Source organism: Meles meles, chromosome 14, assembly GCF_922984935.1.
Source record: "Meles meles chromosome 14, mMelMel3.1 paternal haplotype, whole genome shotgun sequence".
Taxonomy (NCBI): Eukaryota; Metazoa; Chordata; class Mammalia; order Carnivora; family Mustelidae; genus Meles; species Meles meles.
Window position 1 is genome coordinate 85,805,314 of NC_060079.1, and position 17,016 is coordinate 85,822,329.

General features: G+C 55.6%; 1 protein-coding gene across 6 annotated transcripts in view; it reads left to right on the plus strand.

Moving 5' to 3' along the window:
- The first annotated feature begins 95 nt into the window (after positions 1–95).
- Positions 96–17,016, plus strand: part of TMCO3 (transmembrane and coiled-coil domains 3) — a 33,675-nt gene continuing 16,754 nt past the window's right edge. The window contains exons 1-7 of one of the 6 annotated variants that reach the window (XM_045977948.1): positions 262–303; positions 1,026–1,124; positions 5,120–5,693; positions 7,197–7,376; positions 8,771–8,962; positions 9,806–9,934; positions 12,831–12,923. In XM_045977948.1, the coding sequence (XP_045833904.1) occupies positions 5,250–5,693; positions 7,197–7,376; positions 8,771–8,962; positions 9,806–9,934; positions 12,831–12,923 (1,038 nt within the window). In that variant the 5' untranslated portion in view covers positions 262–303; positions 1,026–1,124; positions 5,120–5,249. Of the gene's footprint in view, positions 304–1,025; positions 1,125–5,119; positions 5,694–7,196; positions 7,377–8,770; positions 8,963–9,805; positions 9,935–12,830; positions 12,924–17,016 lie in introns of all 6 variants that reach the window. The other 5 variants (XM_045977949.1, XM_045977950.1, XR_006814877.1 and 2 more) reach the window with 5 other exon arrangements.

Consider the following 17,016-nt stretch of genomic DNA (forward strand, 5'->3'; position numbering starts at 1 on the left):
TCCCGACGAGCACTGCGCCGCCCGGGGGCCGACGGGACCAAGCGCGCCCTCTCCTACAAATCCCGACGAGCACTGCGCCGCCCGGGGGCCGACGGGACTCAGGCTCCGCCCTCCTAAGCGGACGCTTCTCCCTCTGGGCCGCGTCCTCGGCGGCGGCGCTCCGGAGCGGTCGACGGGCCTCGGGACCCTCCTCGCGCCGGACCGCGTCCGGGTCCCCGCCCCGGGGGCGGACCTGCCGCCTGGAAAGGGATGCGGTCGAGGCGCGCCCCTGTCGGCTCCGCACGTCTGCCGGGCCGCGTCCAGGTGAGCCCCGCTCGCAGCTGGGCCGCGGGGCCTCGAGGCTCGGTCCGCGGGGGTCTCCGCTGCCCCGGCCCCTCGGCCGCTGCTCCTGCCCGGGGTCGCGCCCTCCTCCCCCGCCCCCGGGTCGCGCGCACGCCGGGCGGCCTCCCGGAGCGCGGCCCCTTGGCGTCCCGGGCGGAGCTGGGCGGCCGCCGCTCGGCTCCCAGGCTCCCGCCTCAGACGCCGCGCGGAAGCCGGAGCCCCTCGTGCGTCCCTGCGGCCCCCGATCGCGGGCGAGGGCGGCGACCCCCGCCGGCCGGCGGTCACCGCGGGAGGCGGCGCGGCCCGTCCCCCGACCCGGGGCGGCCGTCGGCTCCGGGAGCGGGTGCCTTCCCGAGGCTCTGCCCGCCGGTCGCGCCGCGGAACCCCGAGCCCGGGGGAGCGCGCCGGCCCGGCCTCCGTCGTTGCGCGCTCGTGGGGTCGCCCTCGGGGTCAGCCTTCTGTCCGGCTCGTCGCCCGGTCAGGCTGCCGGGAAGCGTCGCTGGCGTCCCCGAGAAGTTCTCCTGCCGGGGCGCCCGGGCGGCTCAGGTCGTGGTCCCGGGTGCTGGGGTCGAGCCCCGCATCGGGCTTCCCTCTCCGCCTGCTTGTGGTCTCCGCGCGTGAAGCAAGCAAACGTCTGCACGAAAAGAGCGGATTCGGACGCCAAGCCGCTCCCTACAAATGACCTTCACGTCTTCCTCCTTCAGGAGAAGCGGAATGACCGCGGACTGGTGGACTGTCCTCCCGCGTCCCGCACCGCCTGCGCTGGGGTCTCCTGCCTGTGGCTCCGCTCGCCTGCGCTACAGGTCGGTGTGCCCGCGCTCGGGTCTCGGCTGGGCGAGTGGGTGCGGCCGGCTCCTCCGCAGGGCTGGGCCGGAGCCCGGCCGGGGCGACCTCGGCCTGACCGGCGGCGGGTCTAGGAACTAGAGCCTTTCCCGCGCTTTGGTCAGGAACGTTGGGGAAGGTGGGTCTGGAAGGCCCAGAGGAAGAGAGACGATGCGGGATCCCGCGGCGGCTGGGAGGCAGAGCCCGAGGTTGTCACGTTTCGGACCGTTCCAGAAAACGGAAGCAAACAGAGCAGTTCCCCTCCCCATCGGCCTCCCCAGCCCCCTTCCCCGAAGGGACTTCAGCAACCCCCCCGGACTCTAGGGCTCCGACTCCCATCCCACGTCTGAGAAAACAGTCCCTTTACGTACCTGCGGTCCCCTGGAGCCCAGAGCTGGGGGCATGTGGGAGAAATCTTTAGCTCGGGTGACTTCGCTCTGAAAAAGGCTGGTTTCAGACTACATGATCGTGCTTTGCTTTTGAGCTCTTTATCCAGTAAATGATAGAACATTTACGAATTACTGAAGGCCTTCAAGTGGTTCAGAGTAACGTGACTTTCATACGACAGTTCGGAAATGCTTCCAAGAAGATTTATTTGAGAGAGAGCGGTGCGTGCTGGGGGGAGGGACAAGGGGGAGAGGGAGAGAGAATCCGAGCTGACTCCCCGCTTAGCGTGCAGCCTGACACCAGGCTCAACCCCACCACCCGCGAGATCGTGACCTAAGCCGGAACCAAGAGTTGGATGCTGAACCGCCCAGGCACCCTGAAAGATATTGGAAGTTTTTTTTTTGTTTTTGATTTTTTTGAGTCTGCTTAATGGTGAATCCATTTGCCTTTTTATTCTAAATAACTTCTTATTAAATCTATGTATTCTTGATCAAGTAATCTCATCAATTTTAAGATAAGTTTTGGGAATCGTGTTCAGAGCCCTGATTCTGGTGTTGCTCTGAGCGAAAGTGACCTTGTGTTTTACTGCCGCAGAGACATCTTGAAAACCTTCGGCTCTGGTTTAGGATGTTTCCTAGCCTTGGATGTGTTTTCCTTGTTCTGCAGGGTAAATGGTGATCATTAAACTTGATGAGGGTTTAGTGGGAAACGGTAAGCCTTTATATTCCATTTTTAGAGTTTCACTTTGAGATAATTACTTTGAGGTAACACGGACAGTTAAAAGAACTAATACAAAGAAATCCCGTAGGTCTTTCCCCCAGATATCCCCAGTGACAGCTCCTGACAAAACGTACGGTGTGAGTAGAAGACGGCTTTGGTCCGATCCTCCCACCGGCGCAGACGGCGTGTTCGGCATGCACGCGTGTGTGTGCTCAGATCCGTGCGAGTCTGTCACGCCTGCATTCCCGGGGCCACCAGCGCTGCCGAGACACAGACCATTTCCACCACAGGGTCCCTCTGCCCCCTTCCCTGGCCCCTGACAGCCCCTGTCCGCTCTCCCCTCCACAGAGTGTCATTCCACAATGCTGTATAAAAGGAGTCGTGGGGCCCGTGTGACAGGCCGTCCTCAAACACACTGAGTTTGGATCAGTGAATCGAGATACAGAAATTCTAGGATGCCTGGGTGGTTCAGTCGGGGAAGTGTCTGCCTTTGGCTCACGTCCTGATCTCGGGGTCGTGGGATCGAGCCCTGCTTCAGACTCTGCTCAGTGAGGGTCTGCTTCTCCCTCTGCTTCGGGAGCGTGCACATGCTCTCTCCCTTTCTCTCTCTCTCAGATAAATACAGTCTTAAAAAGATATATTTAGAAATTCTAGGACTGCATTATAAAAATACAATAAATCCAAAGTGTCTTTTTTATAATTGAAGGTAACAATAATAAAACACTGAGCTAGAAATGTGTATTATTTACTCAAGAAAAAGCATGCAACAGTTTAGTCGTGGGTGGAATTTGGCAGCCGAGTTTGAAGGTTAGATGAAATTGAATTTATGAAGAAGGAGTGATTTATATTTTCAGAGTCTATAAATCATTTCAGTTTCATGTTCAGGACACAAATTCGTAGAAATATTGTATGACCACAACTAAAATTCTCCATGATTTCTCATAAAAATTAACAGCCCGTCATATGTCGTGGAGTAGAGTTATACTCTTTAATTTCAGGAACTGGTCTGGGGAAGGAAGCAGAGATGAGTGGAAGCGTGTCGTTCACAAACTGTGTGGCCGGTTATTTGTCTGCAGTTTGAAATCCATACAAGAATCGCTTTCTTAGATCTCTTAGGGAAAATGGGACACATGGACAAGCTCTGGAAATCTCTGTCTTGGTTCTGAAAGATACTAAAAAAGCATGCGCTTCTGAAGTATGATTGAATGCTTTCTGTCCCTGGGACAGTAGGAGCTTAGCCGTAAATGAGTCGTTGAAATGACAGATTAACTATGTTGCTAGGCATTACTGTGATTAATCATTTATTTACTTTTAAGGTGGTAACATTTACTTAAAGTTATATTAAAACCGTACCATGAAGTTGGGTGACTTAGGTGGCATGTTCTCATGTTCCCTGCCTCGTGGGGAGAAAGTGAACTATTGTGGGTACATGATTCTTTGTGACCTCAGGAGCTGAGGGATTCAAAAATGTACGAAACTGAGAAGTTTCCTGACTTTCTGACCAGAGTACTGAGCCAGAGTATAATATTGTTCGGTGACTTTTGATGGACAGATGTCCCTCCCGTCCTCCAGTAGTGGTATTTTCGGTTCAGCCCTCACCAAATCCCTGGGGCGCCGGTCTTTGCAGAGGTCTTGTGCTGGTTTCCAGAAGCTCTGCTCGGTCTGCACGTGGTCTTGGCTGCCCTTTCTTGGTAGGGTCAGAATTTTACCTCCAGAAATGCAACAGTCTCGTTCTTGCCGCCTCTGATCTGTTTTGCCCGGGAAACCAGTTAGTCTGGTTTCCTAACTCGTGAGCGTTAGGGCTCCCGGTGAAACTGAGGTACAGCGGCGTGTTTTGAGTCGGCAGGTCCCCAGGGAGAGAGACGACTGGCACACTGGACGTGATGGCCCGTGGGATGCTGCTGTGAATGATGCGTTCGTATTAGTGTTTTGTTTTGTTTAAACCGCGCGGCTTGTGTAGACGGCAGGTTTGGTTTCTTTCCTGACACAAGTGCTTGTGCCTGGTGGCCGGGTCACCAGGTGGCGGTGGCTGCTTTTTCGGGCGTAGCTTGCTGGCCGGCCTTGTGTTTATTACTTTTCCTACTTAGTTCTCCGTGTTCCTGCCTCCGAGGTGATTTCTTGGTGGCTTGCCAACGCTGCTTCTCGAGCACTCGTTCCCCTGGAGGACACGGCCCTGCCCTCCGGTGTAACCGGGAACCACAGCCACGGCACCCACTGCTGCCGAGAAACCTGCGCCTGTCACGGTCGGTCCGGTCTGTGCTTCCGTTGGGATCGGTGCCCTCGTGGTGCCTGGGCACTTCCTCAGGAGAGGGAGAGAAGGAGCCACACTTGGATCATAGAGAATGTTTGAACATTTAGTAAAGCCCTATCGATCCAGGTGTGATGGTGTTTTGTGATTTTCTTTTTCTGCGTTTGACATCTGTGACTTTGGAAATTCAGTAAAATACCTAAAGATTTTGGTAAGAAAACAGTATGGTAGAGTAAGCTAATAGTCGCTCAGAGGGTTTCATTCAGAAATGTGGAGCGTGTTTCCTCCGGGTGATTCACGGATCCGAGGTAGCAGAAGTCGATGGTACTTTCTGGCCTTTAATATGTAGACCCTCGAGTTGAGTTGGGCTTTGTGTTTTGCACACAGTACATTTAGTAGGTATAGGAAGCTAAGTTTTCTTTAAAAAGAAAAATTGCCTTTAAATTCGGCGTAGCCTTGAGTCCCAATTCTTTACCAGGCGCCGTACTTTAATATTCAGCGTTTGATTTAGGTCCAGGTGTAGTAGTTCAGATATGACTGTTTATCTGGGCAAAGTAACCTCTTCAAAAAAGTGGCCGTTTTCTGGATGTCATTATTTAATACTTTTAACTCTGATCTCAGTGGGAACGAGTCGTCGTTCAAGCGTATGCGACCGTAAATCTCTTCTTCAGCTGAAACTGTGTGTGTGACGCGCAAGCCCACGTTGGCGGAGGCCTTCGGACGGTGCTGCCCTGTCCTCTACACCCGGATCATGAAGGTGCTGGAAGGAAATTCCGTGTGGGTGCTGCTCGCGCTGCTTCGTCTGGTGGCCAGTGCTGCGGAACCTGAAGAGGTGGCGAAGCACGCCATCAAGTTACACCGAGGCCGGGGAGCCGCCGGCACGCAGCGGAAGCAGTGGGTCCTCGACGGTTGCAGGAAGCTCTCTGGGCTTCTTCGCCAAAAGACTGTGGTTCTCAACAAACTGAGAAGTGCGATCAGAGCGGTGGAGAAAGACAGCGGCCTGTCAGATGAGGAGAAGCTGTTTCAGGTGCACACGTTCGAAATTTTCCAAAAAGAGCTGAACGAAAGCGAAAACTCGGTGTTCCAGGCAATCCACGGCCTCCAGAGAGCCCTGCAGGGAGACTACAGGGACGTTGTGAACATGAAGGAGAGCAGCAGGCAGCGCCTGGAGGCCCTGAGAGAGGCTGCGATCAAGGTCAGTGCGGCCCGCTCCGAGCCAGAGAGCAGGTCCGGGGGGGTCCGGGGAGGGGGCGGCGGGCGCTTGGGCCCCTGTCTGCAGCAGAGCGTGTGCGGGAAGTGTCCCTTCCTTGTGCGGGCCACCTTAGCTCAGCCCCTTGCAGGACTTGCAGGTCGTTGCGGTGCTTTTCTCTGTTGTGCAAATTCCCAGGTGGTTGAAGCAGTGACTATAAACCGACGTGGAAGTAAGTACACTTGGAACCACCGTGGGCAGTTTGAGTTTCTGACAACAGTTCTTCCTAGTGTGAAGGCTGGCTGTAGAGTCCGTCTGCTGAAGATTCCAGTGCTAACGCTCCTTTTCCACAGTACGTGCATTTGAGGTCCGCGTTTCGACGACGTGTATTTTTAAAACGGAGAGACGAGCCCATCGCTGTCGGATGTGTATTTACGTGTCATTTTTTTAGCCGTCATTCACGCTGTTTACGTCAGACACTTTAAATACCGATCTTCCTTGACTTACGATGGGGTTTTGTCCCAGTGAGCCCGTCGCAAGGTGAAAATACAGCAAGTCAGAAATGCATTTGAGCCACCCGAGCTGCCCAGAGCTGTGGCAGAGTTATCTGACGTGAAGCCCGCTCTGTAGTGACGCGCTGTGTTGAATTCTGTACTGAACGCGAATGCGGAGTGCGTGTCCTTGTGTCCGTCGTGCGCCATGTGCCAGCTGGCCGATGGGCAGCTGTGGCCCCATGCCACGGCCCAGCATCATGAGAGAGGATCCCGCTGCCTATGGCTAGCCCGGGAAAGATCACACCCGAACGCCGAGTGTGGTTTCTACCGAGCGTGCGTCACTCTCACACCATCACGAGGTCAGGAAGTGTAAGTCCAGCCATCCCAAGTCAGAGACCACTGGTACATGAACTTCATTTTCACAGAAAGCCTGTGGTATCAACACGCAGTTCAAACGGTAGGGAGGGGACAGACTGTTAAATGCTCTTTACCAAAGTACAGTGTATTTGGTAGAAACACGGTAATGGGGTACATGGCTGCGTCAGGGTTTTCGGCCCCTTGATTCAGGAGCGTGTCTTTAGCATGTGTGACTGTATGTCGGCAGCAGACCTTGATGTCTCATCTGAACAGACGTCACCGCCTGCCGGTGGTCCAGGACCACAGGTGTCTGTGGAGTGCGGCCGTCCATACGTGGTCGGCGTGGCGTCTGGGGTAGAGTCTGTCCGGTGAGGGGCTTTGCGTGAGTAGATGACCTTCAGAATTCACTCAGGGCTGTAGCACGTTGGTTGGTGTGTCCATCACATAGCTTTCCCTGACGTTTTGCCGAGCTCGTGATGTTTGAGTGATGTAGGGTGCTCGACCTTCTCTCGCTGGCCGGAGCCCCACACACACGATTACGAGCGGATTTGGCAGCGAGAGCATGTTGGTTGGCGTGGCCGGGCCAGGCACCCGGATGGAAGTCCTGGCCTGGCCTCTTTCTTAATAAACCCAGATTTCATTTCTCACCAACGAACAGGAGGAGACAGAATATGTGGAACTTCTGGCAGCGGAAAAACATCAGGTCGAAGCTCTCAAAAACATGCAGCATCAGAACAGAAGCTTGTCCATACTTGATGAAATTCTGGAGGATGTGAGAAAGGCAGCCGATCGCCTCGAGGAGGAAATAGAGGAACACGCTTTCGATGACAACAAATCAGTGAGTAGCAGTCCAGGACGCTTCCCTCTCCGCTCGGGCTGCGTGCAGGGAGGGTGTGCGGCTGAGTTCGCCGGCACGCCTGTCGCGGTGTGGACTGGAAGTGAGACGGGACCAGAACACCCGCGGGGCTCAGAAAGAGATCGGTTTGGTCACGTGGGAGTCCGCTAGGTCACCCTGGACTTTGCCTTGCGTTTTTGTCAGTGTCCCACCAGCGGCCCGTCTCTGTCCCACTTTTGCCTTCAGGGGGACTGGGACTCTGGTCTCAAGAAAGCTTGCTCTGGGACAGTCAGGCTTCAGTGCTGATCTGCCCAGGGGAGCCGTAAAGCCCTTCTAGGACGCGTATCCGACGTGGGCTTTCAGACATCTCGCTTGCCGTGACAGGTTGAGGATTCTCTGGGGAAAATGACATTAATGCCAGAAAGCGCTTGTTAGTCCTAGAAGGACGTCGCAAAGCAGGTGGGAACCCTGCTCAGGGCGTGAGCACCGCGCAGGCTGCTCTCGGACATCGCTGGCCCTGGCAGGGGGGCACGCGTGACTGTCTCCTTGAAGGGGCCTGCCTGCCCTTTGCACGGTGCTCACCGGGCTCTTCCGTGTCCGGCCATCGGGCTGTCCCTGCCACGCCCCTCCAGTCCGCTTCTGCCGCTGGCACCTTGGGTCTGTGCGGACCCTGCAGACAAGGGCTCACCCCAGCGCTTCCCCCGTTTCAGAGGTCCGTCACGGGTTCCAGAGGGTCCCACAGCCCTCTCCTCGGGCTCCCAGAACGTGGGAAAACAGTTTCTTTGCTGTGACGGTGACATTGTGAAGGACGCAGCTGAGGAACGGCCAGGTGGTAAGGGGTGAAGAGTGGATGCCGCTCGCCCGGGCGGCCCCTCCTCCCAGCCGGACGCCTCCGAAGCCCCGCGTCAGGGTTTGCTGGGAGCCGCCTCGTGTGGGCCTGTGAGGAACTCAGCCTCTGGCCCCCTTCCCTCCCGCAGCCCCGTCCTGTGGGGACCTAGCGGCTTCCTAAAAATGCCCTCACTGCCATGAGCGCAGGCGAGGCTGCGGAGCGCCCGTGAGGTGCTCCTGTTTCTCCTCACACGCAGGGAATCACGCGGGTTGTGGGCGCTGTCAGCCAGGAAGGGGGCTGAGGATCAAATGCGTGTTTCTTGGTACAGGTGTAGCCTGAGTCAGGTCGAGCAGGTGTCTGGAAGTCAGAGGAACCCTAAACACTTCCAGCCTTAAGTCACTTCTGTACTCGAAATAACTGTCTCACGCATGTTCACGAGCATGTGTCCGTCTTTCGCCGCACGACAGAACACTGGACACGTTTCCTGTCACTTCTCTATAGAATTTTCGCTCTAAAAATTGAGAACATCTCCTTGTTTCCAGTGACACAGTGTTGGTTATTCTCGCAGGTGAAAGGGGTCAATTTTGAGGCAGTGCTCAGGGTAGAGGACAAAGAGGCTAATTCCAAGCAGAACCTCACCAAGCGGGACGTGGAGGACGATTTGGGTCTCAGCATGCTGATCGACTCCCAGAACAACCGGTACATCTTGACCAAACCCAGAGACGCCACCATTCCACGCGCAGATCACCACTTTCTAAAGGTCGTCTGTCTGTCTGCTCCCTCTCACCCCCACTCCTTTCCCGTTTCCTGGTGCTCACGTGAAGGAAGACGGAGCTTTACTTCCTGAGCGTCGTGATAGGGTGCGCGACCTTCCTCCCAGCAGAGACTGTACTAGCATCCCGTGTTTCCTGTGACTTGAAACATTTTCTCTTCATCTTTATTTTTTCCCCAAAAGAATAAGGGAATAAGGCATTTTAATATTTAAAATGAAAATTAATTTTTCTTCTGGGAATTTGGGAGTCTATGAAGTCAAGAGCTACTCTGATGGGCTCCAGCTCGGCCCCGAGAAGGAGCATGGGACGAGGCCAAGAGGCTTCGGCTCCTGTGTCGTGGTGGCTTCGTGTAGACGCGGGTGCGGGCGAGCTCCGGCTCCCCCAGAGGGGACAGGCGTTCAAGACTGAGCTGGATTCCCGTCTGTGCCTTCTGGGGAAGCCAGTGGGGAGAGAAGGTGTGGGATTACGGAAAGATTTGCAGTGGACAGTGCTGTGGGCGGAGATCACTGCTTGGGGCTGGACCAGGGAGGGGAACAGGCGTAGGAGTGACTGGGGCCGCCTGCTCAGGGAAGGCCCTTGGGCTCCGGACACCCTGCTGGGTCTCCAGCAGCCTCCCAGGTGCCGGGATTCGTGCTGCTCTTCAGGAAGATGGCAGCGCCCAGGAGAGGAAGGTCCGTGACCCCCAAGGAGTGCTGGGAGTGGCCGACTCCTGGGGTTGGGGGGGGCTCAAACCTGGGCAGGACACCTGCTGTCTCTGCCACCAGCCCCTTCTTGTCCTGCCCACGATTATCTCAAGAGTCTATGTCTGTTTTTTGTTTATTTCCCTCCAGGACATCGTTACCATAGGAATGCTGTCTTTACCTTGTGGCTGGCTGTGCACAACAATAGGGCTGCCTACGATGTTCGGTTATATTATTTGTGGTGTACTTCTGGGGCCTTCAGGGCTGAACAGTATTAAGGTAAGAGCAGAATCTAACTCTTGTAGTATCCTTTAACAGAACACCGAAGAGGCACGGACTAAAGGGTTTTGACGTTTTGAACTTGAATTACTTAAGATAGCAGTTTCTTATAAACCATGTTGAAGAAGATGCTCTATAAAGTTTCGTAAGAAATTTCTAAACCGTAAGGAAGTAATTTTGTTCATTGGATGGATGACTCGACTAGAGAAAAAATCCTGCTGCGTGTCTTTAAGTTTTATTAGTTTTGGAAATTCTGTTTCCGGTAATAGTATGAATTCTATTATTCAGACACTGAAAGCAACTCAAAATGCTGGATTAAATATGTAATTCAAATATTTGTATCATATGGTAAAGTAGTGATGAATTAACAAGCCTAAATGTGGGGTGTTGCGAGAGCCCCGGGAGACCGTGAGTGCTGGGGTAGAGGCGGCTGTTGCAGGAGAGGCTGTGGCAGAGGCCGTGAGCTTCAGCCTGTGTTGTGGCCCTCGGGGGACTCCGGAGTCTGGCGTCTAGATCCACACAGTTCAGACAAAAGGGACAGAGAATGCCCAGAGGGAGTGTCATGAGTCCCGCCCAGAAGGAGCGTGGGGGTGGTGAGGAACGCGCAGAGTCCTCAGAAGGAGCACGGGGACAGGGACAGGGGACAGGGACAGGCAGGCAGCGAGAGGTGTGGGCTCCACTGGCGGCCTCAGCCCTACGGCTAACGGACACGCCTCCCGGGACAGACGTGCTGCAGCTTCTCCACCGGACACAGAAGAAGGTGTGGAAAAGTCCTCATCCCCAAGTAATCTTAACAGTGGTCTGATTGGCAGGGGGGTGGGGGCTGTGCTCGGGCTCAAAGCCCAGGACCTTCGTGGCAGGTACTCTTGTGGCCCGGACTCAGCGCGGCAGGGTGCCTGTGGGAAGAGCGGTTTTGAGTTTGTTTATTTGTTTAGGATTTATATATTAGAGGGCGCCTGGGTGGCTCCGTGGATCAAAGCCTCTGCCTTCAGCTCAGGTCATGGTCTCAGGGTCCTGGGATGGAGCCCCACATCAGACTCCCTGCTCAGTGGGGCGTCTGCTTCCCCCCGCCCCCGCCTGCCTCTCTGCCTGCTTGTGATCTCTCTCTCTGTCTCAAATAAATAAATAAAATCTTAAAGAAATAAAAAAGTAAAAGATTTACACATTAGCGAGGGCACCATGGAGTGTGGGCAGGGGCAGAAGGAGAAAAGCGGACTCCCCACTGGGTGCAGAGCCCGGTCTGTGAGATCGTGACTAAGCCTGAGATGGTGACTTGAGCCAAAACCAAGAGTTGGACACTCAACTGACTGAGCCAGCCGGGCGCCCCTGGGAAGAATGGTTTTAATTCAGTTTTCTGAACAGGTAATCTCCATGTGTTTGAGAACAAAATGGTGTGGGTAAAAAAGAAATTTTTTATTTGTAGATGAAAAATGTCTTCCTGCCCTTGTCCCATCCCTCGCTTTCCAGAGTGGTTAAGATGGTAGCAAACACACGCGTATTTTTCTTTTTTATTTTCTCTTCATAGCGATGACTGCTTGTGAGAATTAAGGCTAAATGATAAGTAAAGGCTGAGTAAGGTGAAAACTATAATTGGAAGCAACAAATATTACAGTTCCTAACAAATGTGCTGCACTTTGGAAAACGTCATTACAGTAGACCAAGGTGAAAACCGGGGCGCTCCAGCCAGAAGTGGGGGGTTCACGGAAGAAGTGTGATGCTGCCAAACGTTCATCTTTTCCTAGTAGAAAGCTGATAAGCTTGTGCTCACTGTGGGGAGGAGAACAGGTTCAAGTGTGTCAGTCTGAAGCCATAGGTTACAGCTTTGTCTTAAAAAGGGAGGGAAAGGAAAAGCCAGAAGTCGAGGGAGTGGGAGCAGAAATCTGTTACCACGATAAGTCGAAGTGAAGCAGACTTCCCTGCTGAAAGGTACGAGTCGGGGTGGTGTCAGGAAAATGCACAATAAGCAGGTTTCAGCGAAAATGAGTAAGAAAGGTTGAAGTGGACGGAGGGAGATGGCATGGAAGAGAGGGCGGGGCCCGTCCTGTCCGCCGCTGGCGGGCTGTGTGCGTGTCCTTGCGCCATGGCTCGGGGGGAGCGTAGACGCGGGGAGGCCTGTGCTTTGCTCTCGGAGGTCCGGTTCATGGCTCCACCCGAAACCAGCGGTGTAAGTGACGTAGGTGGTGTCAGGTAGAGCGGTGAGGAAAGCATTCTCTGCTACCACGTGACGGCGTAGAAAGTAAATCGCAAATGGAAAACCAGAACAAACGTGGAACACAAGAGCACGGCGTCTCGAAACCTGTGGATTGTGGCCAGCTGTGGCGCCCAGGGGAAAGTAGGTACACGTAGTCGTGTGCAGAGGCGCGTGAGAGCGGGCGCTCGGGGCTCGGTGCTGCAGCACCCTCCAGCGAAAGTGAAGAGAGCAGCAGCGGCTCCTGAACCTGGAAACAGGTGATTCATGAGCGAGTTCTTAGGAAAAAAGAGAGTCCTTCCCCTAGTCAGCAAACGGAAAAGAACAGTGCAGTCAGGAAGTTCAAGTCATCTCAGGCGCGGAGCACGCTCAAAGTCAGTTTAAAAAACATGCTGTGTGGGGCGCCTGGGGGGCTCAGTGGGTTAAGCCTCTGCCTTCGGCTCAGGTCATGATCTCAGGGTGCTGGGATCAAACCCCATCAGGTTCTCTGCTCAGTGGCGAGCCTGCTTCCCTCTCACTCTCTGCCTCTCTGCCTGCTTATGATCTCTGTCTGTCAAATAAATACATAAAATCTTAAAAAATAAACAAAAAAACCACACTGTGCTTTGTAGGGGGTCCCGCCGGGTACGTTAGCATCAGATCACTCTGTGACGCACACTTCAGATGTGAAATGCTTCAGGTTGTGTGGTTTCACAATTGTGTTTGCAGTCTGTCGTGCAGGTGGAGACCTTGGGAGAGGTTGGTGTGTTCTTTACTCTGTTCCTCGTTGGCCTGGAGTTCTCCCCGGAAAGGCTGAGAAAGGTAAGGGCTTCACGGAGCTGTGATGTTGCCCCTGATTTAATCATCATGTGGTTTCAGTTTGTTTCCTTTCAGTGTGGGCGCATGATGGGGTTATCAAGTTAAACTTTGTTGTTTAGAGACTTTATTTTATTTTGACACACAGAGAAAGGGCACAAGCAGGGGGAGCAGCCAAGGGAGAGGGAGAAGACCAACTGATTTACCTGGCCCCCCCCGAAATTAAACATTTTAGAGTAGGTTTTAGTTTGATACTATTCAGAAAGATAAAAAATGCTAGAAGAGGTGAAAATTAAATGCATAAATAAAATTAGCTTCCATGGGGCTCCTGGGTGGCTCAGGTTAAGCCTCTGCCTTCAGCTCAGGTCACGATCTCAGGTCCTGGGATCAAGCCCCATGTCTGGCTCTGCTCAGCGGGGAGCCTGCTTCCCCTGCATCCCCCTGACTGGCTCTCTGCCTACTTGTGATCTCTGTCTGTCAGATAAAGAAATAAAATCTTAAAAAAAAAAAAAATTAGCTTCTACGTGGCTGATTTCAAAAACAGTCTCAGAAGTGACGTGTCTGAGATTGCATAATGGGGTCCCTCCAAAAAGGTCGGACACTGCTCGAGGTGAACTGCCACAGGCTTCAGATGTTCAGCGTGTTACGCTAAAGAAAGGTCGTTACTTCCTAAATGAGTGACAAACTGATTCTGTTGTTCTGTCCCTGGAAAGTGCCAGTATCTGCAAGGCCGGTCGCCACTGGGACCGGGCGTGTGTGGAAACGGTGAAGTCCGGGAAGCACGTTGGCCCTGAGCTCCAGGGGCCGCCAGGACCGGGGTGGGGGGGAGGGGACGGGGAGCTCATGAGAAGCTCCTCCCTCGCAGAGGAAGAAAGCAGCGGCTCCGGAGCTGGCGGGAGGGAGGGTGTACAGAGGGGCCGGCAGACCACTGCCATGCCCAAGGACGCCAGGCCGGCCCGGCAGGGAGACTGACGCGCCTTAACCTGCTGGTGCCAACGCTGCCCTCCCTCCGTCCAAGGGAAAGACTCCGGCACAGGTTTCCGGAAGCAGGAACCCACAAGAGGCGTCAGGCTCCACATTGTGGCATTTCTGTGGAAGACGAGCGGCCGCAGGCGCGGTGGCCGCGCTTCCACGTGTATGGCGGGAGACGGGTGGAGAGTTGTCGGTAACGGAGGAACGGGCGTTAACGTGTCAGCCTCTGACCTCTTGTTTCTCTGCCGTCCTGTTTCCCCGGGGAAAGCTCCGTTTGTGTGTCCGCGGTCGCTCCCTCTAATGTGCTCCTCCAGACGCGCCTTCTCATGGCTTGTCTGCGTCACGCCAGCGTTTTCTCCAGCTGTCCCGTGTCTGTGTGCTGGCTTAACCTGCGCACCGGACGTCCCAGATGCAGTGCTGCGAGGACAGTGGCGCGCCCCTCTCCGCTGTGGTGACGGGTGCGTTGTGTCCCGTGGCCCGGCGGGGACCGGCTGGGTCTGCAGGGAGCCGGGGTTCCGTGGGCAGGAAGGGTCTTCTTGCGGCTGCCCTTGCTTGGCGCTCGCGTGGGCTTCTCCGCCCCGGTGTGTGCGGCTGAGAGCAGCCGGTGGTGAACAGCACGGTTCCAGTGGTTTGGGACAGAGGGGCGGAGCTCCGGCTCTGGGGGGTTTGGGACGGAGGGGCGGAGCCAGGCCATCTGAGCGCAGGTGCGCCTTGCGCCTCGGTGTCCTGCGCAGTCGGATTTGAAGGATTCGTTTGTTCGGGCTCTCCATTTTCAGTTTCTGGTTTTCACCACGATCGCGTCTGCTGTTACGCGATCTGCAGCGGACGTGACTGGATGCAGCCCGAAGCCGCACGCCTCAGCAGCGTGGCTGGCCTGCAGTGCTCCCGGTTTACATCGGGCTGGGCCGGGTACCCTGGGGAGGGCCCGGGAGGAAGATGTGGGCACGTCCGGTGGTCGTCCTGGGACGTGGTCTGAGAAGCGGGAGGGCGCGTCGACGGCCTGGTCCCTGTGTAGTGACCTTGTCTGGGGGAAGCCAGGGCTCCTCTCACACGGGGCCTCGCTTGGCGGCCGCCCACAGCATGCTTGCAGGTTTCTCTCTGCCTAGTAAAGGACACTGGCAAGCGACACGTTTGTTTGCCTTTCCTGTTCTGCAGAGGAAGTCACAGGCGTCGCTCCAGGGCAGCCTGAAGTAGCCAGCATGGTCTCAGGTCACCCAAGTGCCCTGTAAGGTGTGAAATCGTTCAGTAGGTTTTTGAAAGAATTGCTGGAAGGCCCCCTTAGGTCTCCTGTGAAACCACCTTAAAGTCTGATGAGAGGCTGTTGCAGGCACCGAGGCCTGGGAACTTCTTCGTGGTTGGTGCTGAGCAAAGTTGCGGTCTTTGTCTTCTGACCGCACGGCCTGTCAAGTGTCTGCGTCCCTGCCGGCCGTGTCCTGGCTCCCTTCCCGCCGCTGGCTCGGCTTTCACGTGCTGCCCCCCACGTCTGTCTCCCACGCCGGCCGTTCCGTCTCTGTGTGCGAGCTGCGTCTTCTCCCTTTCTTCTCCGTATCTGTCCCCTCAGTAGACCCTTGTTCCAGACGCTGGTGGCTGCTGAGTGTGAGGCCGTGTGCACAGCTGTGTGCGCCTGCCTTGTGGGTCTCCTGTCTTGAGATTGCAGAAGCACGTGTGGGGTTGTGGACAGAGACGTGAAAACGGAGCTCGAGAGGGCGTGTGGCTGCAGGTGTGTGGGGAGTGCGTGCCCTGACTCTCACCTGGGGAGTTGCCTGGGGACCCTGCTGAGCAGCCAGCTCTGATATGTGTGGCCCGAGGGCCTGTGTTTCCGGGAGTGCAGGGCGGTCCAGATGCTCTGTGGAGAACAGGAGTCTTCTGTGGGCACTGCCCACATTTCCCACAGTGCCCTGCTCACCGTGCTTCTTGGGCAGACAGATACCCGTCCTCCGGACCAAAGTGTGGTAGCGACCTCAGAAATCATCAGCCCAGCTCCGTCTACAGACGGAGGACGCAGGGTAGAGGGAGTTCCCTCCGCAAGGTGGCCAGCTAGCTGGCCAGTGAGAGTCAAGCCTGAGCTCCGGGCTCCACTGCAGGCAGGAACACCCCCGCCACTTACAGGAGGGGTTACCTGGAACTGGGAGGGCTGGGGCGCCTGCGTGGCTCCGTCGGTGAAGCAGCTGCCTTCAGCTCAGGGCATGATCCCAGGGTCGTGAGATTGAGTCCCACGTTGGGTTCCCTGCTTAGCGGGGAGTCTGCTTCTCCCCCTCCTTCCCACCCATGCTATCTCTCACTAGCTCCGTCTTTCTCAAATAAACAAAATATTTTTTAAAAAGGGGGGGGCGCCTGGGTGGCTCAGTGGGTTAAGCCTCTGCCTTCAGCTCAGGTCATGCTCTCAGGGTCCTGGGATCGAGCCCCGCATCGGGCTCTCTGCTCAGTGGGGAGCCTGCTTCCTCCTCTCTCTCTGCCTGCCTCTCTGCCTACTTGTGATTTCTCTCTGTCAAATAAATAAATCTTAAAAAAAAAACCAACAACAACAAAAAAACAACTTGGAAATCTAAAAATCCAGCATGCCAGCCTCCCCAGGAGCTGTGGCTAGCTCTGCAGGTGCGCCCAGGCCTTCCCCCCGCTCCTGGCTGTGACAGGAAGGGGGACAGCCGTTGGGAGCCCGTTAGCCAAGACTGCGATCACCACTGCCAGGGGCAGGAAGTAGGGAGTGTGGCGTCCGGACCTTGGAGAGGCAGCCTCAGGGGCTGAGCGCTCTGGGCTGGCCAGAACCACAGGGCAGAGAGCAGGCCGGCCCGTGCTCAGGGCTGAATCCCAGTTCTTCTGCTCCATCCGTCTCCTGCCATTTAACTTGGGCTCGACGGTGCCGGGAGGCTCTTACAGTTCGTTCGGGAAGTTGGAATCTGTGGCGGACAAGCAGGCTGCCGGTTACGACTGTGGGAAAGCCGTGGTAGGAGGTCCGTGCCCAGCCCAAGGAAGAGCCTCCCGGCTGCACTGATTCCCAGAGGCGGTGCTGGGATTCTGAGGGAAGCGCGGCTTGTCAAGAAGCAGAGCGGCGGAGGACAAGGCCACATCCTTCAGATCCCCAAAAGGGAAATAGTGTCTCACACAGACGAGGCTGGCCGGCCGTGGG